The following is a 24254-nucleotide window of genomic DNA, read 5'->3' as shown; positions in this document are numbered from 1 at the left end:
ATTTCATCGGAGCAGAGGCTTTTTTTGTACTGCAGGATAGGCCCCCCCAGGAGGGACTCTTAGGGTGGGAATTTCAGGCCCTGTGGCAGGCATAAGTGTTGTTTTTTGCAAATCCCCAGGCCTGTTTTCAGACTACAATTTTGTGCGGCTTCACTGACCCTTACCTTCAGGGCGAACTGCTTTGGCCCAGAAAGGCTGCTGTGGTTGTGGCCTGCATGGGTACTTCCACGGGTTCTCTGTGCTCTTCCACCACGGCCTATGGCACAGTCCCTTGCGTCGTGGCTTTCTGATACTGCTGCTCTGACGCCTGGGGCTTTCTTATTCAGGAGGTCCCCATCTTTTTGTAGCCCACAAACTACTCATAACTCTAGATCTTGATAGTGAAGCTGAACCTTGGACAAGTGCTGCCAGGGACCAAGCTGACCCCAGGCTCATGACCTTATAAAGTAGCGCCATCCCATGCAAATATAATGTGAGCAACATCTGTAATTTAAAGTTGTCTGGGTAGTCACATTTAAAAAGTACAAAGAAACAGGTACAATTACTTTTAATAATACATTTTATTTCTGTCAGATATATTATCATTTTAGCATGTAATTACTATAAGAATTATTAATTGGGTATCTTACATTCTTTTTTTTGGTACTAAGTCTTTGAAATCTGGTATGTATTTCATGCTTACAGCACATCTTAATTTGGACTAGCTACATTTCAAGTGCTTAGTGGCCACATGTGGACTTGTGGCTAACATATGGGCCAGCACAATTACAGAGCAAACATGGACATGTAGTTGGAGATCATCCAGCCTGACTCCTAAATTTAAAGAAAAGTCAAGGACGTTTTCTGAAGTTACACAGCAAATTCATAGAAGAGAGGGATTAGAATACAACCATCCTTACCCTACCCCAGCTGATTAGTAAGCAAAGCTGGACTAGAACCCATGCCTACTCACACCTGCTTCTAGGGCTCTCTTTTCTACAAGACACTGACTAGAGGGAGGAGGTCCCTCTGCTTGTCTTACCTTCTCTCCTAAATAAGCTAAAAGCTTGAATGCAAACAGCTTGGCTGCAAACCAGAACAAGAATGGAGTGGAATTTTTCCCAATCTCTCCATGGAGATAATTTTTTTATGACTCGTCACCCTTGTCCCCAGAAACTTGTAGTTTCAGCAAGCGACTTTAAAACTTGATTTCTTTACGCAGTGGTTCTCAGCAGAGGGTGTCATCAGAACCACCTAGGGAGCTCGGTAAAAATTCCAATTATTGATCCCTATCTCGGAATTCTGGCTTCTAGGTCTAGGAAGGGTTTCATGTCTACAGCTATTTTTCAAAAATGTTCCCCAAGTGATTCTGATGCATACCCGCAGCTTGCAAGACCTCACCAGCCGCCAGGTCCACGGCTGCCTCATCACAGACATCACCTGAAGCCCCGGGTGGTTTGAGTGCACAAATGGAGAGCCTGACAGAGGCTAAGAGAAGGAAACACAAGGAATAGATATTCTGAGCACCTCCCAGGGCGGGGTTTCCTGACTTTCTTTTCCCTCCATGCTCTTTCTCTGCACCCAAAGACACCTTTAGCCTCACTTCCTGATCTTAAAACCACCACGGGCACGGGGTTGTCAGCCGGTGCGGCAGCAGGCATGCAGCACAGGGGACTGGCTCTCATGGCCCTGGCTGCCTGTGTAGCCCTTCCCCCCTCGGAAGGTGAGTGGGGTGCTGGCCATCTAGACCTCCAGGGAAAAGGGGTGTCTAAAGCCGGTGCTGGAAGGAGGGAGGTGCTGCTGAGAGTGTGGGGCAGGGATCTGTATCTTTTCAGGTAGGAGTTTCCAACTTTTTTTTTTTCTGCTTACATATTAGAGAATGGCAGAGGTTTAGATTCCAGATCTCCAAGAAGAAATTTCAAGAAGGAACCTTTACTAGTAATTTGCCAGCTGGAGGAGGAGATCTTTGCACACAGGTGCAACTTTGAGCTCCATTTCCTTTTCTGATGACGGTATCTCAGTAAATCCCCAGCAAGAGGTGGGAAGAAATGCCCTGTTATTCATCTGTCCCCTTCTCCCCCATCTGCTAAACTGTCTGAACTCAGGTATACAAACTCCTAAGAAAAGACAGACTTGACCTACTGGGTTAAGGCTAGGTAAGTTGCGAGTTTTCTGAACAAAGTTGGCGCTGTGGACACTTTAAAACTGAAACTTCAATTTGACCTTAAGAATGGGAAGCAGGATGAAAGGGATTTAACCATACACATTATAGCAAAGACAACTTAAATTGTGACTTCTTAGCCTACCATAGTGATTTTAACGTCATTTAGACTGGAAAGAATCTATTTTACAATAGCTCTCACCACTGTATTTAAGAAATCCTAAGTACAGGTACTTAATACTTGACTGATTTCCCACTTTCCCACTATCTTTTCTTGAGCTTTAACCTAAATAGATTCTTGAAGTCTAAAACAGAGGTAGAAAATGGTTTTATTTTGTCAGCATTCTTTTCAATTGAGCCAGCATTTAAAAACTGGCAGATTCCAAATACATTCATAGCATACACAGTTTCTCTCTCTCTTACACATATACAGAGGATTTTAAGTTTATTTGGAAAATCAGATCTGATAACAATGGTTCCACATTCCTCAGCAAGAACTGGCTGAACCAGACTGGCCTCTGCCCTCCTCAGACAGGCCATGGGCTCAGTAGTTTGCCTCAGTTCCCACTGATCTTAAAATAATCATCATTTTAACTGCCAGGTCCCTGTACCACAAAGTAGTGCACCAATGTACTGGGTCTCTATTACTGAGCAGAGGAAAAATCTGGATACTCTCTTCTTAATTTCTATCACCCTATCTATCTTACCAAGACAATTTGTCATTTTATGTTTCTATAAAATTCTTGAGAAATCCATCACTGAAATTTTAGGATTCACTTTTACTGTTTCTCAAAAGTCTTGCTATGGCTTTGCTCCTAGCTTCGGCAATGCCACCAATAAAAAATTTTTCACCTAAAGCTTTAAAGTAAAAGGTATGTGTCTCCTTGCAGCTTTCTGAACTGTTTCCAGCTGTCCACCAGCAGCAGGAGCAGCCCTCCTACCAGAAACGAAGGAGGGAAGGGCAGGCAGACCAGACAGAGGGTGAAGGAAGTTCTGCCATGCCCATGACCAAACTAGGTGTGAGGATCAGTCCTTGCAGAGAAGGTGGGACAACAAAACAGAGGTGTCTGAAAAGCTACAGTTGGTGATGATAATGAAGAATGAGAATGGAAGAGACCCAACAGTAGCCTTTTGGTTTAGTCTCGGGGATTTTCTTAAGGCAGTTTGGACCACAGGCAAGTCACATTTCTGAGAAGCCCCAACTGCAGCCATTTAAAAATAAGATATACAGAGTTAAAATATACCAGGCCAGGCCTGAGAACAGTTGTGATACTGAGAGGAGAAACCCACTGCTCTTTGGAACATACTTCCATTCAAGAGTCTGTGTATGCCAGGTGCCCATGGCAGGCACCAAGCAATTCAGGCTCCAGGGAAGGAGTGGGAGATTGGCCAGGTGTGGGAGAACGCGGAACACTGAGCAGGGCAGGGAAGGAGGCACAGGGGGCAGGATGATTGCTGCAGGCGCAGAAAGCAGAGAGGGAAGCAGGCTGGATGAAGGAACTGCGGGCATAACGATGCCAGTTTGGGACTCTTGGAAATACATTTCATTCTTGCAGGCAGTAAACTGTAAACTGTTCCTAATGGTGTCTTAAATGGCCACCCTGGTATGAAGGCTAAGTAATTGCATTCCCAAAGTGTTCTGCCTAAATCAGGAAGCAGTTTGCTTACCCACAATTAAATGCCTTAGATTCTACCCAAAGGTAGGGCACACTCCACATCTGCTGACGTGGCTGCTGGCTCCTAGAATTTAATACTGAATCCATAAAAATGAACATCATCCAATCTTAGTGGCCCTGAGCCAGATTTTAAAAATCCACAATCTGGGGCTTTTGTGGGCCTGGATGTTTTTATTGAACATTAGGGCTAAAACTCCACTTATGTTTTCTCAGGGGATTATGCTTCATTGAGTCCCAAATTGGCTTCTTCATAACAACTTACATTTTCAGAGTGGGATGGCTCCTGAATCCCACAGATACTTGCTAGGAGCTTGCTGTTGGCATCTCCAAAGAAAACTTGATCTTTTGTTTGCTTCAGTCATAGGAGACTTGTTAGGAAGGGTTACCAAGACTATGCATTTGTGCTTAAAAGTTGTTCTTCACAGTTCTGCCTCTCCATTTCACAGAGAATCGTCCCTAAGGGGTGTGACACGATTTGCTCAGGCATCTGCCCTTCACTTTCTCTCCAGATGTGCCCTCTAGTTAAAACAATACATTCTGGATTCCCTGGACTCAGTCCCATTGTTAGATTATGCCTCTAGATTTTGGTCATCAGACCTATAGTGTAGTTCAGGATTTTTAAATATCTTTTTCCATATCTAGAAAGGCAGTGTGACATAATAGCAATCTTCTCATATTTGAGTAATATAGGGTTCTCCTTTTTAAAGGAAGAAAGGGCTCTTAACTCTCCATGTTGACTTTAAAAAATTATTTTAAAATACTTTCAAACTTACAGCACAGTTACAAAATAATACAAACTCCAGAGAACTCCAACATACCCCTACTTGCCCCCACTGATACCCAGATCCACAAATTTTAGCATTTTGTCACATTGTCCTTATGACTCTTATCTATCCATTAATTCATTTTCTGAACACTTGGGTGTATGCTGTATATATAATGTTCACTGAACACTTAATAGTGCCATGTACATTTCCATGTGCATTTCTTAAGAACAGGGGCATTCAACTTACATAACCACCTTAATTTTTTCATATGTTCCAACAATGTGCCTTTTAGCATTTTCTCCTCCCTTGCTAGATCCCACGCAGGACGATGTATTGCATTTAATTATTATCTCTTTAGTTGCCCTCCCTCCCTCCCTCCTTGCCTCCTTCCTTCCTTCAATTGTGGGAACACATATACAACATAATCTCCCCCATCTCAACCACTCCCAAGTATACCATTCAATGGGATTAATCACATTCACAACATTTCAGTCCTCTTATCACATCTCATTACTAAAACTTCCCCATCTCCTCAAACAGAAACCCTGTACTCATACATTAATTCCCCATTCCCCCTGCCACCTGCCCCCAGAAACCTGTACTCTAATTCTGTCTCCATTCTCTGATATTTTCTTTGTAGTTACCATGGGGCTTAAATTTAATATCCTAAACCTATAACAATCTTGTTTGCTTTGATACAAACTTAACTTCAGTAGTAGATATAAACTATGCTCCCTCCCCCCGCCGTTATATAGTTCTTTTCACAAATTACATGTTTATACATTATGAATCCAAAGCTACTTATTTATCATTATATATTATGCATTTGCCTTTTAGGTCCTAGGAACCTAATAGAAATTAAGAAGTGGAGTTACAAACCAAAAATACAATAGTACTGGCATTTATATTTACCCATGTCATTACCTTCGCTAGAGCTCTTTATTTCTTAGATCAGTAATGGCATTGTTCTTTTGTCATTGTCCTTTCCATTCACCTGCAGAACTCTCTCTTGCCATCTCTGTAGGGCTGGTCTACTGGTGATGAACTCCTTTACCATTTGTTTTTCTGGGAATGTCTTAAACTCTCCCTCATTTTTGAAACACTGTTTAGATGGATATGGTGTTCATGGTTGGCATTTCTGTTTTGTTTTGTTTTGCTTTCAGCACTTTAAATAAGTCATCCTTCTGCCTTCTTGCATTATGAAGTTCCATTTTGTTCTTTTCTGACTGGCCAAAGACATTTAAGGCAGCACAGGACTTGGCAACAACACTAGCATAAATACAGAGGAAAAATGAAATGTCTTGTGAGTGCTCTTTTGCAATGGTCATCTGGAAAATCTAGAGTTTGTTCATTTTGAGATTATAATTTAAATTACATACAAGATTTAAGAATTTTCTGGAGAATTCATGGACCCTGACAACATATCATGAGTCCTCTTCTAGAAGGATATAAAACCCAGTTTGAGAAGTGCTGGAATATTGAGAAGAGTGTGGGCTTTGAACTCCAAAAGGCTAAGTCAGATTCTAACCACATGACCTTGGGATGTTGTGTAATCTCTCTAAACCCCAGTTTTCTTATGTGTAAACTAGGAATATAAACAACTCTGTTACCTAGTCTCATGATTAAATGAGATAATGTACCTAAAGCATCCAGTATATAGTGGGTACTCAATTATTGTTAGTTCCCTTCACCTTCCTGTCACAAGGTTCTATCCCATGCTGCTAATTTTAAAAATTAAGATTACAAAAAAAAAAATCCTAAGATTGCAAAAATTGTAAACCTAACAAATATTTAGTGTAATGAAAATATATATGTATATATATATATACTTGGAAATATATAGAATAAAAATATGGAAGTCTCCCTTTCCTACTCTTTAATCCCTCTCCCTTCTCCTCTCCAGGAATAATAAGCTGGGGTTCTGTATAACCATCAAGGACTTTCTCTATGTATTTATGAAAATAAACCCACACACATTAGCAGATTTTTTAAACATAAATGAGACCATAATATACATATTATTCTATTTGTATTTTTTCACTTAATTTATCATAGGTAATAGTATATCCAACACACTTAATCATTTCTTAAAAGTTTACATCATTCATCTCAGACAAATACAAACTTCTCTAACAGTTTGAAATGTTAATTTCTTTTATTCATTTATTATGAGTCCAGTCAGGAGACAGAAACCAGATAGTAAAGTCAGAAAGAAAAGTTCAATGTAATGGGTTGTTAACTATAGCAAGAGATTTGTTAGGGAGAAGTAAAGACAACTCTAAAAAATATAGGAATATCCTATGTTCCCACACTGAAATAAAGCCCTCAAGGGAAAGGTCTGATCCAGATTTTGTTGGAGAACAACCATGCAAGATTCAATGAACAGCAGAAAAATTGCTGAGGCCCACTCTGGTAGAACATGCTGGATATCTGTCTGCCAGAGTGTGGGAAAAGTTCTTCATAGGAAGGTGTCTGAATGGAGGCACTATGCTACGAAACCACCTCAGGAGCCTCCTGGGGAAGATGCCAGCCACTGGGTAATGCTGGCTGTTACATATTAGAGGAACTCAGGAGTAGGTGCACACTAAAACTAGAAGGAAATCCCCTTCTTCTTGCAATGTCTCTTCAGTGTTCTCTACTGATAAAACTTAACATCAGCCAGTTGGCAAAGGAAAAATACTTAAAGGATCCATCTTCATTTCACAGAGCAGGCAGTTAAGGTGAGAGGCAATTGGTAATGGGCACATTCTTCAAACACTTAATAGACACTTGGAAACCTACCATGTGTCAGGCACTGTGCTGCATATTGGCCACCAGTTAATGTCTTTTGTTTACATTTATTGCTATTTGTTACCCCTGTTTTAAGAACTCAAATGTATAAACTCATACAATCCTTATAACAACCCTATAAGGTAGGTGCTATTGTCGTCTCCATCTTGAGATAAAATAATAAGGTCATTAAACTTTTTAAATGTAATTAACAACTTTTTGTTATGTAATTAAAATAATTAAGTAACAAGGCCAGTTTTTAAGTAGCAGAACCAGGATTTGAACCTGATAGTATGTCTCCACATGCTTAATTAACCACAGCGCTGTAATGCCTTTCAGCATGTTCCTATGGAACAAAATTATCCAGACTCTTCAAGACTCCTCCCTGACCACTCTTGTCCCTATGCTTCAAGAAATACTGGTGACCAGGTGTCTTTATATTAAGTTAAAGAAAAATGCTCATCCACTAATTTTCCAATAATTACCTGGGAGGATTTTATTTGGGCATAGTAGTTTGGCACATCAGGACTTGGTGAGTTGTCCATTCAGTTTATAGGCATCCAGGGTGATGTGGCTCCAATAAGGTGTGAAGTCCCTAAGCAACCACATTCTGAACAATGTTTAATCATGTATTACCCTTCTTAAGTTGTGTTCATAGTCTTGAGCGACTGATAGCTACCCAGGATATCTTTCTGACTGCTTTTATCCTGAGAATATTTTCACCAACACTGGCTTGTGCCTGTGTTCTCTTTACAGTGTTCTCTAAAGTGTTCTACCAAGGCTTTTAAACTGCATTTCTAACAAGCTCCAAAGTAATGGCAGTGCTGCAGGTCAGAGGACCACCTTTTGAGTAGCAAAATAATGTACAATACATCCCACTAAGAGAGGAGCAATAGCAGGATTCTTTCTTAAAACCCAGAATGCAATTTTATTCACAACCCTGACTTGTGTAGTGTTTCAGTGTGGGTTTCAGTAGGTCCTACTGAACAATCTTTCAGAGCCCTCTAGTGATCAGTTAGAAAATAGCGTAAACCAAGACAGGGAAAGACACTACTAGCAAACCAATCAGCCAACCTGCAGACACTTAATGCTGGAAACAATGACAATAATCCAAAACCAAGAGTCGATGGAAATAAAGCAGCCTCCAATAGAATCAATACAAATAACATCATAAATAATAATATAAACAGTAATACTTTTAATGAAATACTAAAATTATCTTTAAAATATTAAAAATGATTGATTATCATATTAAGTTGACCCCTACTTACTTGAGAGTGGAAGGATGCTATGTTTCCATAAAGCACTGGATACTTTTAGAAAATTTTAGAAAATCTAGACCTTGACCCCAAACCAGTAATTCTTATTTCTTTAAAACAAACATACAATTTTAATGGAGCTAAAAGCCTTCAAACAAGATAAAATGAAACAATGATATAAAACTTTATCAGAGTTCAGCCCAATAACATTTATTTAGTGCTAATTCTAGGCACTGTGCTATGTGGTGGGGTGCAAAGATGCCCTGAAGGAACTCACATTGCCAAACTATATAGACATAAACCCTTAATTTCACATAATATGGGAAAGACTAAGATATACGAAAGCACTGAATGCCATGAGACCAGAATCACATGGCAGGGCAAGATTTGGAGAAAAGAGACTACTGGGAGGCTCACCCATCCAGGAGACAATTTATGAACTTTTAAATTATGGAAGTTGTAACAGGAATGGAGAGTAGAAAACAGACCTGAGAAACGTTAAGTAAAATTTCCAGGAGTTTGTGATTGGCTGTGGAGAGTGTGGGAGAAGGATGGAATGACTCGTGTTCCTATCTAGGGTATCGGTACAGAGATGAGATGAAAAAAGAAAAGAGAAGTAGATGTAAAGTCGCAGGAAATGACATTTTCAGCTAGGAATTTGTTGAGTTAGGGGATATCCACGTGCACGTTCAGCTGCAGATGGATGTATTGACGTGTCAGAATATTTGGATAGAGGTCAAAGTAGCCAAAGATATTTTGGAGTTTCTGACATAAGTAGTAATTTGATGTTTGAGAGGGATTGGACTTGCCAAGCAGACAATTTAGGAAGAAAGGGGTAGTAGGACAGGGATGGAATTTTGAGGAACGCAAACTATTGAGAGAACAGAGTCCATGAAGAGAAGAGAAAGCAATTTCAGTATGTGGAGGATTAGGGGAGATTAAGGTTTTATAGACCAGGGGTATGGAAATTTTCAAGAAAGGAATGAGTAACAGTGTCAAATGCAGCACGGAATTTTGGTAAGATGATGTCAGAAAACTAATTGTAGGCACTCTGAGATGCACTTACCATGACATCCATTTTTGTAGATTCAGTGCCTGAAACAATAACATGGTTGGCACTCAATATGGAATTTTACCGATGTGGCCATCACTTTAATTAGTAAAATAATACACTTACTCAAATTATTCAAATACACTATTGTTTTTTGTTCTTTTACTTTTTTTAATTGAAGTGTATCATTCATACATGGACACACATAAACAATAAGTATACAGTAAAGATTGTGAACTTACAAAATAGACATACATAACATCACACGGGTCTCATACTTCACCTTCCACCAACACTTTGCATTGTTGTGAAACATTTGTTACAAACTATGCAAGAGCATCATCAAAATATTACTACCAACTACAGTCCTTATTTTATGTTTGGTGTATTTTCCCCCTAACAGACACTATTTTTAAAAGAATATATTTTCGTTACAAATGTTGTGAACTTGCAAAACAATCATACAGATGTGTAGATTTCCCATACAACACCACACCATGGTGGAACATTTGTTACAGATTATGAGATAATATCATCAGACATTATCACCAATCATGGTCCATAGCATACATTTGGCACACTTCACTTTTTCCATACACCTCCATTGTCAACACAGTACAGCTTTGGCATTGATACAAGAATATTACAGTATTGGTGTTAACCACAGTCTATAGCTCACACAAATGGTAGTTTTCCCATGCTTCTCCATATTCCCATTACCCTGCAATAGTGATGTACATCTGCTCTAGTTCACAGGACTCTCTTGCATTTTTACCCTTAATCACTATCCTCATCCACTTTGGGGTTCACTGTTATTCAGTCCCTAGATTATGCTTTAGCTTTATTTCTATTGACATTTACTTCCCCAGACTGTTTTCAGCCACAATCCCATCTATAAACCAGTGCTACTATGTGTTACCATCAACTCTATCCATTTCCACACTGTTACTATTAAAACTTATACATACATTAAGCAGCAGTTCTTCTCAACCCTCCTCTTACCCCCTAATAACCTATACTCTAGGTTTCAATTCCATGTGTTTATTATTCATATTTAGTTCTTATTAATGAGACCATGCAATATTTGTCCTTTTGTGTCTGGCTTACTTCGCTTAGAATAATATCTTCAAGACGCATCCATGTTATCAAATGTGTTCCAATTTCATTTCTTCTTACTGCAGCATAGGATTCCATTGTTTGTATACACCACATTTTGTTTACCCACTCTTTGTGGATAGACACTTGGGTTGTTTCCATCTTTTGGCAATTGTGAACAATGCCACTATGAACACTGGTGTGCAGATGTCTGTTTGTGCCATAAGTTTTTAGTACTTCTGGATATTCATAGTAGAGAAATTGCTGGATCATATGGCAGTTCTATATTTAGCTTCCTGAGGAACCTCAAACTGTCTTCCATGGAGGCGGCACCATTTTACACTCCCACCAACAGTGAAGAAGTGTTCCTATTTGTGCACATCCTCTCCAGCACTTGTCTGGGTTTTTTTTGTTTTTTTTTTAATAATGGCCAGTCTATGTGGAGTTAGAGGATATCTCGTTGTTTTAATTTGCATTTCCCTAAAAACTAGTGATACAGAATATTTTTTTCATGTGCTTTTTGGCCATTTATATTTCCTCTTTAGAGAAATGTCTATTTAAATTTTTAGCCCGTTTTTAAATTGGATTGCTTGCTCTTTTATTATTGAGCCGTATGATCTCTTTATGTAGACTGGAAATCAAAACCTTATTGGATAAGTGGTTTCCAAATACTTTCTCCCATTGACTGGGCTGCCTTTTTACCTTTTTGATGAAGTCCTTTGAATCACAGAAGAATTTAAGTTTGAGAAGGTCCCATTTATTCATGTTTTCTTTTGTTGCTCATGCTTTTGGTGTGAGGTTTAAGAATCCACCACCTACCACCAGGTCTTGAAGATGTTTCCCTACATTTTCTTCTAGGAGCTTTTTTGTACTTCCTTTTATATTTAGGTCTTTGATCCATTTTGAGTTAATTTTTGTATAAGGTGTGAGACTGGGGTCTTCCTTCTTTCTTTTGGCTATGGATCTCGAGTTCTCCCAGCACCATCTGTTGAATAAACTATTCTGTCCCAACTGGGTGGGCTTCATAGGCTTGTCAAAAATCACTTGGCCATAGATGTGAGGGTCTGTTTCTGAGTCAATTCAGTTCCATTGTTCTATGAGTCTATCTTTATGTCAATATCATGCTGTTTTTACCACTATAGCTAGGTAATATGATTTAAAGTCTGGAAGGGACAGTCCTCCAACTTCACTTTTCCTATTTAAGATGTTTCTGGCTATTGTGGCCTCTTACCCTTCCAGATAAATTTGATAATTGTGTTTTCTATTTGCTTAAAAAAGGCTGGTGGAATTTTTATTGGGATTGCATTGAATCTGTGTATCAATTTGGGTAGAATTGACATCTTAATGATATTTAGTCTCCCAATCCATGAGCATGGAATGTTCTTCTAATTACTTAGATCTTTTTTTTATTTCGTTTAGCAATGCATTATAGTTTTCTAAATATAAGTGCTTTATATCCATGGTTAAGTTTATTCCTAAATATTTGATTTGATTCTTTTAGTGGCTATTGTAAATGGAATTTTTTTTCCTGACTTCCTCCTCAGATTGCACATTATTAGTGTTTAGAAACACCACTGATTTTTGCGCATTGATCTTGTATCCTGACACTCTACTGAAATCATTTATTAGCTCTAGCAGCTTTGTTGTAGATTTTTCAGGCTTTTCTAGATATGCAATCATATCATCTGCAAAGAGTGAAAGTTTTAATTCTTCCTTTCCAATTTGGATGCCTTTTCTTGCCTGATTGCTCTAGCTAGAACCTCTAGCACTATACTGAACAACAGTTGTGACAGTGGGCATCCTTGTCTTGTCCCTGATCTCAAGGGGAAAGCTTTCAGTCTTTTACCATTATTCAAACATACTGTTGGTTTAAAAAAAAATCTGTGTAATACATTGTCGCTGACATTGTCCCATATGTCTTCTTACATTATTGTAAATACTTCCCAAGGAAATTTTCCTTGACCTAACCCAGCCTAAAATTTCAGTAAAAAGTATTAATAAAGGAAATATAGAAAACTACCAATCTAACAAAAGAAAAAAGCAAGGAAAAGGGATGATTAAACACACACACACACAATAAGGTAATAAATGCTTTTTTAAAAAATAAATGCTAACCAAAAAAAAGTTGTGAGTGAAGCAAATATGGCTCAGGTGACAGGACTTCCACCTACCATATGGGAGGACCCACGTTCAAAGAGAAAGTGTGCCTGCATGTTAGGCCAGTGCCTGTGCGGTAAGCCAGTGTCTGAGCAAGAGAATAATGCAGCAAGATTATGACACAACAAAAGAGAGTAAAGGGGAGAGTCAAGGTGAACTGCAGCAGAAACCAAGAACTGAGGTGGCGCAGCTAAAAGGGAACCTCTCTCCACATCAGAGGTCCTCAAGACCGAATCCTGGTGAATCCTAGAGGAAAAAAAATGAGAAGACCAAAAAGAGAAACCGGTACAGATGATCACACAGCAAATGGATACAGACAGCAAAAACAGCGTGGGGGGGGGGGGGGGGGAATAAACAAACAAATCTTTTAAAAAAGTTGTGAAGCAATATTAGCATCAGAAAAGTAGAATTTAAGTAAAAAGCTAAAATAGGAATAGAGGATTCTCACAGGATGAGAAAAAGGACAAAACTTCACCAAGAAGATACACTAGGGTGAAGCAAACAAAGTGAGTGGTGCAAGTGCAGGATCAGATCCTGTTTTTATTTGAAATTGCAGGATTTTACTCAAGGATTATTTTGGCATTCATTTTTACTTTAAGAAATATTGAATTAAAATTTTATTTTGATTACTGAGTGTTCTGACGCCCTCTCAAGTTTTGCGCCCTAACCTTGCCTGTGGAACAAGAGAGTATTTGTAGGCATTTGCCACTATAACCCCAAGAGATAGACATAACAAAAGTCATGAGGATGGCAAGAAAAAAGTCTGACACACTGCCCCCAACAGTGGAAGATTCTGACACACCTGCATCAGAAAATGACAGATAAAAAAAATTTTTTTTTAAGTAACAAAGATAAGGAAGACGTGCACAACTCAACTAATAATCCCTTACAGATCTCTAAAAGGGCAACCCGCGGTAGGCCAAGCGAGGTTCTGGGCGCCTCTGGCCGCCAGCTCGAGGCGAGCAAGCACACATCCTCCTCCCCAGGGGGCAGAGGCCTGCGGAGGCCCCGGGCGACACGGGGCAGGTGCCTGGGTGGCCCCAGGTTGCGAAGGCCAAGACTGTGTTTGCGGGCGTGCAAGCACATGGCCAGTCCCGCCGCCACACGCTGCTGTCGGGGCTCCACCCAGCTCTCCCCGTCCTCCTAGCAGTGGTTGGGCCGCCTCTTCGTGACGTCCATTTCCGACCCACAGGAATCGCCCTCCGGCGAGAAGAAGACGCGCTGACCTCACCCGGGAGCCGGGCAGGCTGCGTAGCCGAAGAGGCCAGAAGCGCGCTGGCAGTGGCCCAGTATTCCATGCACAGCGCCGCAGCCGCCGCCCGCTGCTCCTTCTCCTCTGCCTTGGGTTCAGTCTTTGACTACAGCTCCAGTCGCCGGATTCCTGCTTCTAGTCGCTTCTATTCCGCCGCCATGACTACGCATGCCTGTCGCACGCCAGCCGTAAAGCGCTACGATGCTGTGCTTTCTCTGTTTCCCATCGTCCTGGTTTTTTTGGTATTCTCTGGTTTTTCTTTTCCTAGGTTCTGGAGTTGAACACTTAACTGTTGTTTAAATGTGCCTGTGCGTGTGTGTACTTTAAGTAAATGTATGTAAGATTTAATTTAGCTGTATCTCTTGCGTTACAATAAGCCATACTAATAATTGTTTTTTCAAAATACTTTTGTGTTTTCCATGCATCAACCCAGGAGTTGAGTGCATTTTGTAGTTTCTAAAGAAGTGATATTTGAAAATTTATAAATACGTTTTATTATTTAGATCCAAACTTTTCAACGGTAACTTTGCATGGGGAACACATTCTTCAGACACAACTATACAAGGAAAAAAATAAAAAGAGTCAACTACAGGTAGGTATGAGCATATTAGTTATTTATAGCTGATGTCCATTCTGACTGAGCCAGTGCACCTTTAGATTATTTTGTGCCCATGGTGGACTGGTTGTTAAATATTTTGAATATCATACTGTTACCAGATTTTGTCTAGGTTCTTGACTGTGCTGCAGAAATGAATTTCAAGAGCAGGTGAGGTGAGTTAGGCCAGTAATTTATTCAGGTAGGGAGGGACGAGAAATGGGAGAAAATAACACATCAGGGATCCCAGGTAGAGAAGAAAGGGTTGAAAGGGGATAAAGCGGACTGATTTACAGACTACAATTCCCCATTATGGGTTACACATGCCCAAGTTTTACTTGCATGGCCACATGGCAGAGGAAAAATGGTGAGAGCAGTGCACAGAGGGTAGGACAGGAGTCCACAGTTGAGAGAGTGCTTGAGAGCAAGAGCTCAGGCCCTGTGCCTGCTTTTTGAACAGTTAACTATCCCACCGCTTTGCTAATGGCAGGGGAGGAGTTCCAGCTGTTTACTGTTTTGATTGATTACCCCACCTATCAATCCCCCATGAGGACCCAATGATCAAGTCTTTGGGGGAATATCCGGGGCTTCTCCTGACTTCCAGAAGACGTTTTGTTCTGAATGGCAAAATCTTGCAGAGGGTCTTCCAGCAGCCATCTTGGGGTTATTGATGTCCACGTGGACTCTGCCAGGTTCCAGATCCATCTGTTGATTCCTTATCTTAATAGCCAACTTCAGTACCTTATCAGTACCACCCAACATGGCTTTTCCTTAGATCTTCCAGTGGCTTCAACCACCTGAATATATTCTCAACTCCTGGTTCCTGATCTTATCTCCTAATAGGAAATATTTGGGTAGCAGTAGGTTACAGAATACCAACTAAGATAACTTCAACAGTAAAGATATTTTATTATTTCATATAACAAGTCTGGTAAGGGGCAATTTCAGGTGTGATTGGTGGCTCAGTGATGTTACTGGAGACCTGAACTCTTCTTATCTTTACTTTTTGCCATGTTAGCATGCTGGCAATGTCTCCCCTCTTGGTCTCAAGATGTCTGCTGTGGCACATGACAGTATTCGAAGTGTGAAGTTTGAGGAGGGGGACATAAAGGGCCTTCTCTTGTGACTCTCTCTCTCTTTAAAGCAAGGAGTAAAATAGTCCCCAGCAGCCTCTAGCAAACTTCAACTGGAGTTTTATTGGCCAGTAATGGGTCATATGCGCACCCTTCATCTCATTACTGGCAAAGAGGTTGAGCTTACCATGATAGCCTTGGGCTAATTATGATTAAAATTCTTGGGAAGTGGGTATGGCTTAAGCAATTGAGCTCCTGCCTACCACATGGGAAGTTCCTGGTTCAGTTCCTGGTACCTCCTAAAGAAGACAGTAAGCTGACATGATGGGCAGGTGCAGCAAGCTGACACAACAGGAGACACAAGCAGAAAATCATAGTAAGAGACACAACGGCAGGGAGTGGAGGTCCCCAGTGCCTCCTAAAGAGGACAAGCAAGACAGAGGGATGACGCAACAGGCAGGCACAGAAAGCTGATACAATAAGATGATGCAACAAGAGACACAAGAAGAAAAACAGAGACACAACAAAGCAGGGAAGAGAGGTGGCAGTTGGGCACCTGCCTCCCACATAGGAGATCCAGGATTCAGTTCCAGATGCCTCCCAAGGAAAACAAACAAACAACAAGTAGACACCAAGTGAAAAGAATGAGCAGACAATGAGCAAAAACAAAGAGCAGAGATCAGGCAAAAACAACGAGCAAGACAATAAGCAAAAACAAAAGAGCAGGGAGCGGACATGACTCAAGCAGCTGAGCACCTGCTTCCCACATGGGAGGTACTGGGTCTGGTTCCTGGTGCCTCCTAAAGAAAAAAAGAGCAGACAATGAGCAAAAACAATGAGCAGACAAAGAGCACAAACAACAAGCAAAAAACAATGAGCAAACAGACGAGGAAGCCATCTCAGTGGGGGGAGGACAGGGGAGCATTGACTCAAGAAGATATAGAAAATCTAAATAAGGCAATAACCATTGAATAAATCAGTTAAACATCCTTCCTTCAAACAGACACAGGTCCCAGCTTAGAGTTTTAACAAACATTGGAGGAACAGATAATCTTTACCTTGTACAAACTTTCAAAGAATAGAAAAACAGAGAAAGCCATCCAACACACTGTTGCAATTAACAATTAATATACCCTTATGCAAGGATGATAACGGGAAAAGCATAAACTAATCTCATTTGTGAACAGAGAGAAATCCAAGTAAATATTGGTGAATGGAGATGGGAAAATCCAAATAAATTAATAGCAGATCAACTTCAGCAGCATATAAAAATCAATATATTATGATTAAATAAGGATTTTCCAAAGAAAGCAAGGAAGAAAATAGATTAATCAACCACATTAATTTAAAGATTATCTATTGAGCTCTACAGTGGTCTAGGCACTGTTCTAGGCACTTAGCAGATTAACAGATTAAGGGAGAAAAGCCTTATTTTTAAGTAACTTTTTTGCAAGAATTTAAAAAAATTAATTCAACTCTGATTTTTAAAAAATGTTTGTAATAAATTTAGAATAAAGTCAATAATGCCAGCTATCACCCCTACTATTCAGCAATGTATAGGAACTCCTAACCAATATGTTAAGATTAGGGAGAAGAAGTACAGGAATTGAGAAAGAAGAGCTAAAAATGTATTTGCCGAACAAATGAACAAACAAAAAAACCCAAGAGTATCTATTCCAAATTATTACAGCTAAAATAGTTCATAGAAGTTGCTAGAGAGAAGCTCAGCATAAAACAATCAACAGTGTTCTTCTACATCAAAAATAATTAGAAAAAGCAATTTAAAAAAGATACTATTATACAAAACCAATAAGGAGTCAAGGAATAGATTGAAGCTAAGATATAAAACAATGTTTTATACTTTTCTTCATATAAGTCTTGAAGGACATAAGACAACACCGGAATAGTTGGGGAGATACTCCATATTTACAGATGGGGAAATTTTCATTTTTTCTGATGTCAGGTCTCCCAAATTTAGTTACATATTTAGTAATTCTGATCAAAACTTCAAACATTTTTGCGGAACTTAACAAGCTGATCCTAAAATTCATAGGAAGAAAAGGGTCAAGAACAGTCAAAACAATTTTGAAGAGTAAATTGGGCAAGGATACTTGCAGCAGGTATCAAGGTTTATTTAAAAAGTAATCGAGAAGCCTGCCCCTGTGCCAGATGCCTCCCCTTAAGCACCTTAGACAGGTAATTCTTCCTTATATTTTCTGAAGAGTTTTCTCAATGTTGCGGCAGTAGCTGCAGTTGCGGCCAGAGCTGGGCGGACCCTGGCGCCCAGCCCCGCCGGCGTCTGTCGGTCTCTCCTGCTGCCTTCGCCGAGCCGAGGCCCTGCGCCGCTGCGGCACGGAGATCACCCCAGCACTTTCATCGAGCAAATGGGCATCTCTGCAATTACGGATATTTAAAAGCATCGGAAAGTGTGGAGGGGGAGATGCCCTTTTCACTCCCTCTTGGTGCTTGATTCCAGGAATAATTTATAAACTGTAGAAAGGTTAAAAAAAAACAACAAAACTTGGATTTGAAATAAGCTTTATCGAGTTATAGTTTTTTAATCTAAGTGCCAAAATAAATTGTACAAAGATACATAGTTTTATACTGTTTTCCTGAGGATTTAAATTTTAATCCAGAACAGCCATTTATTCTCTGTAATTCATCCTGAATATGCCATTGTGTCCTGGCTTTTTGCTTTTTAAAATTAGTCCTGACAGTTCTGAAGATATCAGCAGTATAAAAAAAAATTAGGATGAATTCCTTCATCTCTGACTGCACATTAAAGTGTCATCCATACAGCGTGCTTTGGATGTCCTTTCTGTGATAACAAAGGGCAGTGAAAGCCAGATTAAGGCCCTTATCTCCCGTTACTGCTAAAATGCTGCAATATCAAGGATGCCTTTGGCAGGAATGCCCTCCACCTTGTTTCCTCTGGTGGAAAGAAAGCAGCGTTAGACTGGCTTATTGAGAAAGGAGTGGATCCATTGGTGAAAGACAAGGAGTCAGGATGGACAGCTTTGCACAGAAGCATTTTTTGTGGGCACATTGATTGCATTTGGTCTCTATTGAAGCATGGTGTTAGCCTATATATTTAAGATTTTTTTTTTTTAATTTATTTAATCTATTTCAACCCGCCCCCCAGTTGTCTGTTCTCTGTGTCTATTTGCTGCTTCTTATTTCTTTGTCCGCTTCTGTTGTTGTCAGCGGCACGGGAATCTGTGTCTCTTTTTGTTGAGTCATCTTGTTAAGTCAGCTCTCTGTGTGTGCGGCGCCATTCTTAGGCAGGCTGCACTTTCTTTCACGCTGGGCGGCTCTCCTTATGGGGGGGTGTACTCCTTGCACGTGGGGCTCCCCTACGCAAGGGGCACCCCTGCATGGCAGGACTCTCCTTGCACACATCAGCACTGCACATGGGCCAGCTTCACATGAGTCAAGGAGGCCCCAGGGTTTGAACCGCAGACCTCCCATGTGGTAGACAGACGCCCTAACCACTGGGCCAAGTCCGTTTCCCTATATATTCAAGATTAAGACGTCCTGTCAACTTTGGATCCTGTATTGAAGGAGAGACCAACTCATGTAGTATTCAAGAATACTGATCCTACAGATTGTCTATACTTGGGGAGATAATACAACTTTCACCCGGGTCATGGAAGCCAGAATAGCAAACGTCATCCAGAGATGGTGGGTCTGTTCTCCAGAAATGGGGTTTACATCAAGCAGGCGGAGCTTTGTAAATTTCACTCAGTGTTTCTGCCTCAAAAAGGTCAGGTTTGTACCTGTGGTCCTGGTCCTGGAGGACGTTTAGGCCACAGAGACAAACACATATACTTGGTCCCCAGGCTTGTGGAAGGACTGAATGGTCATTATTGTCCCCAAGTGGCAGCTGCTAAGAACCATTCTGCTATATTAACTGAAGGTGGATGTATTTATACATTTGATCTAAATATTTTTCATCAGTTAGGAATTATTCCTCTACCTTCCTGTTGTAATGTACGCAGACAGATGTAGGCAAAATATCTGAAAGGGAGAACAGTCATTGGAGTAGCAGCAGGCAGGTTTCATACAGTGCTATGGACACGATGAGACACATGAGAAGCTGTGTACGCGATGGGACTAAATGTGGACTGCTAGGTTATGTACTAGATCCTAATGGAGAAAGCTGTGTAACTGCTCCTCGTCAAGTCTCTGCTCTTCATCATAAGGACATCACTCTGTCTTTGGTTGCTCAAGTGATGGGGTCACAGTCTGTGTTACTACAAGGGCAGATATTCACTTGCTTGTAGACTATCAGTGCAAGAAGATTGCTTCTAAACAACTGAATTTGAAAAAGGTTCTTGTCTTGAGTCTGGGGTTGATATGGAATACAAGGTTAATCCTAAACATTTGGAAGAAAATGGGAGTCAAAAAATTTACATTCTTGCAATGGATGAAGCTGGAAGGGTATTTTGCTGGAGATCAGTCAGCACCTCTCTAAGGCAATGTCAATGGGCCTACCCATGCCAGGTCTTCATTTCTGATAATGCTTTAAATAGAAGTGAAATTCTGTTTGTCACTCAAGATGGGGAAGGATTTAGAGGGAAATGATTTGAAGAAAAAAGATAAAGTTCTGAAAAGAAAGATATTTTATCAAACCTTCATAATTCCTGAAGCATATATGAAAGAATGCGACTTGAGAAACTTACTTTTGCCCATAGAGCCGTTAGTGTCAACACAAATTCAAGAGGATCCAATTTTGATATCCTACAATCAGATCCTAAAACAAGTCTCTGTGAAATTTTAAATGTATCTTCATCATCCTTTTTTGAAGAGTTTGGCAAACTGTTGAAAGAAACAGATGAAATGGATAACATCCATGACGTGACATTTGAAATTGGGAATAGAATCTTCCCTGCACATAAATATATTTTAGCAGCATGTTCTGCCTTTTTTCAGAAATCGTTTATTTCAAATGGCACTACTTCAGACTTTACAGATATTTACCAGAAAGATGAAGACTCTGCAGGGTGCCATCTCTTTGTGATAGGGAAGGTTCATCCTGACTAGTTTGATTACCTTTTACAATTTATATACACTGGTGCTTGTGACTTTTTAACTGATGGCTATAACCAAGAATAAATCTAAACAAAAAAACAGAAGAATGTCAGGGCACTCAAATTCTCATTTGAATAAAATGAACTGCCATGAAGATAATAATAGAAGTCAGCACTTGAAGTTTATAAATTAACCAAGCACCTACAGTTAATGAAAGGCAGAAAAACAAATCTAAATCTTCTAAAAAAGGAAAAAGTATTGGAGAAGATGACCCCATAAGAAAGTTGCAAAATGTTGCAAAGAAATTTGGCTTCGTTAATTTGAGTAATAGGTTAGATGGAGTTAGATTTGAAAATGAAAAAAATTAATGTTATTCTCAAGAAAACTGGTAATAAATCAAAGCTAAGCCAAAAAAAAAAAAAGTTCATTTCTGTATGATGTTACTGTAAAGTCAGTGGATGGAAAGGAATATTTTCATAGTATGCTGAATAGCTCATGGATTGAGGCTTTCACTTGTTCGGCTTTGGAAATGCTAATACATTCAGACATACTGCAAGTTATTTTGGACTGCCTCTATACTTATGAACCCTCAAAATGTGGGTTTTATTTGCAGTGAACTTGTGGTGGCCGATCAATTTCTCATAACTTGACTGAAAGAGATTTGTGAAGTAGCATTAACTGAAAAACTTACCCTCAAGATTGCTGCTGTGCTACTGGAATTTGCAGCATTGTATAATGCTGAACAGTTGATAGTTTATAGGACTGAATATGGAGCTTTACTTGAAGCAAGGTCTCTTGACATTTTCAGTAGTGATGTATTGAAGGATCTTTCTGTGTTTTACCAAAAAATGATTCCAGCAATGGGTAAAAGAGTCATTACTCCATATCAAGATGGACCACATATTAGCTATTTGGAAGTGGAAAATGGAGATTTAAAAAAATATATTTATTTTATTTATTTATTTCTCCCCACCCCCTTGTTGTTTGCACTTGCTGAGTCTGTTCGTCTTCCTTGTTTCTTTTTAGGAGGCACTGGAATCTCCAATATGGGAGGGAGGTACCTAATCACTTGAACCACCTCCGTTGCCTGCATTGTTGTGTCTCTCATTATGTTTTTCTTCTTGTGTCTCTTGTTGCATCAGCTTGCTGCACCTAGCTGTTGCACCTGCCTGTTGTCTTCTTTAGGAGGCAGTGGAAACCTAACCCAGGACCTCCCATGTATTAGATGGGAACTCAGTCACTTGAGCCACATCCACTTCCCAGGAGATAATCTTTTTGAAAGAAGAAATAAATATGGAACAAAATTATATGGAAACCATGTTCAAGAAGGCAAAAACAAAAACAAAAAAGAAATCACATAAGCGTTCAGATAGTTCTGGAGGTTATAACATTTCGGATATTATTCAAAGCCCACCATCTACAGGGTTAGTGAAGTCTGGTAAAAGACCAATTCTGTGGGATCTTTTCCAGACCTGTTGACACCAGACTCTGAAGAAAGCTATGCAGGAATGGGTGATCCTATAGATTTATAGTCCCCTGCTTTCACTATGGGATTTAACTCAGATAAGATTGAGGTGAAGGTTAAACAATATATTAATGGTACACATAATATATAATCTAGGAAAGATTTAAAACTCTGGAAAAAATCACCAGAACTAAAAATATCTGCTTCACAGCCTATTCCCAGTAGCAGAATTGATAATACCACCTCTTCCGATTGGGTTTTTGGCTCTTTCAGTCCTGTCAGCTGTCATGGATCTGGAAACTATCATGGAAATTAAAGAAAGTAGATGAAAATGTGGAGCTACACCAAAGATAAATTTGGGTAAAATGATTTCTCATGGAATTAAACTTGCACAGAAGCAATGAAAAATGATTGCAATGACCACTGAAGAAAGTAATTCAGGAAAGAATACCATGGAAACCATTTCACCTGCAACTTCAAAAGCCCCCAAACCAGTGAAAGCATGGTCATCTTCTCTACATTCATTTTCATCCAAGTCATTCTGAGATTTCTTCCTAGAAGAAAAAAAAAAGATCAATTATTGGTCATAGTTGGAGAGATCATGTCAAAAAAGCTTGTTTTAAAGGAATTGAAAGATCCCAGCTTCCAAAAGTTTTAAGATACTTGTAGCAGTTAGATATTGTTTATGGATTCCAAATTAGCTATTGGATTATGTTTGTGAACTGGTCTTTTCCTCTGGGCATATTAGATTATATCGGATTCTGAGGTTTCACTTTTACTTGATTAAATAATGATTAAGGCTTTAATTGGGTCACATCAGTTGGGTTGGGGCATCAAGGGGGCAGGGGCTCATGGAGAAACCACACCGCAGAGAAGGGAGGTAAGAGGTTTGAGCTGGAGCCAGGGAAGAAAACACACAGGAGAAGAACACAGAGGAATAGAGACTGCTCTATAGACACAGCAAAGGCTCTGGGAAGAGAAATGAGCCTAATAGCCTACAGCTGCAGCTAAGCCTGGAGAGAAATGAGCCCCCGGGAGAGAGATGAGGTTTATACCAGCCTATAGCTGAGATTGGAAGGAGCTGGGACCACAGAGCCTTAAAAAAAAGAAGGAAGGCTGAAACCAAGCTGACTTCCCCCACCATCTTGCTCCAAAATATGGCTAATGACATTGGGTGAGAAAGTACCCCTTATGGTGCCTTGAGTTGGATTCTTTAGACCTTGTGATTGTAAGCTTCTACCCCAAATAAATTCCCTTTATAAAAACCAACTGTTTTCTGGTATTTTGCTTCAGCACCCCATTGGCAGACTAATACAATGCTCTACTAATGGTACCCCAGGAACAGAACGCAATAATTTTTTCAGATTTACTACTTATAGACAGCCCTAAAGCTTGGCTATCGTCTTCAATGACTGCTCCTTCCATGGTAGCACTAGTCACTTATGCATCCATTGTAGAAGAACTACAGCAAGAAGAAGCTCTTATAAGAAGTTGAGAAAAACCCTTGGCTCTGATTGAGATTGAGGAGTGTGCTATCCAAGATTTATTGGTCTGTGGTAAGGCATTTGTCAACCCTAACGAGTTTGTCATTGTTGAAAGGATACTGCAGGGACCACTAGTAGAACCGATATGGAATAAACATGGATGCTAGTCCACTGTGGAGTTGAGATGCATTCCTTAGAACTGTGATTGTTATAATAATATAAAAAAAGCTGTGGAAAGAAGTTCTTACAAATTTGGTAACAGATCATTCTAGATAGAATAAGAAAGGATCTAATTTCTTTCTTGCGGTTTAAGCATATAATTTTTAAGCTTATATGATTAAAAAGAAATTCCTTGAAATTGTGATTTTAGTAACTTTGTAAAAATGTGTGCAAGGAAATACTTATTATGGTAAGTTTAAATAGAATTATTCTTCTGAATA

General features: G+C 39.8%; 1 protein-coding gene and 1 pseudogene across 1 annotated transcript in view; both read left to right on the top strand.

Annotated features, from left to right (window-relative positions):
• The first annotated feature begins 1544 nt into the window (after nucleotides 1-1544).
• Nucleotides 1545-24254, top strand: part of CCL28 (C-C motif chemokine ligand 28) — a 39150-nt gene continuing 16440 nt past the window's right edge. The window contains exon 1 of the mRNA XM_004472899.4: nucleotides 1545-1702. Coding sequence (XP_004472956.1) covers nucleotides 1639-1702 — 64 coding nt within the window. The 5' untranslated portion in view covers nucleotides 1545-1638. The remainder of the gene's footprint in view (nucleotides 1703-24254) is intronic.
• Nucleotides 6950-23981, top strand: LOC101436128 (inhibitor of Bruton tyrosine kinase-like; annotated as a pseudogene).

Source organism: Dasypus novemcinctus, chromosome 2 (genome assembly GCF_030445035.2).
Source record: "Dasypus novemcinctus isolate mDasNov1 chromosome 2, mDasNov1.1.hap2, whole genome shotgun sequence".
Lineage (NCBI taxonomy): Eukaryota > Metazoa > Chordata > Mammalia > Cingulata > Dasypodidae > Dasypus > Dasypus novemcinctus.
The sequence above is the reverse complement of the archived record's forward strand: the minus strand, read 5'-3'. Positions and strand labels throughout refer to the sequence as shown.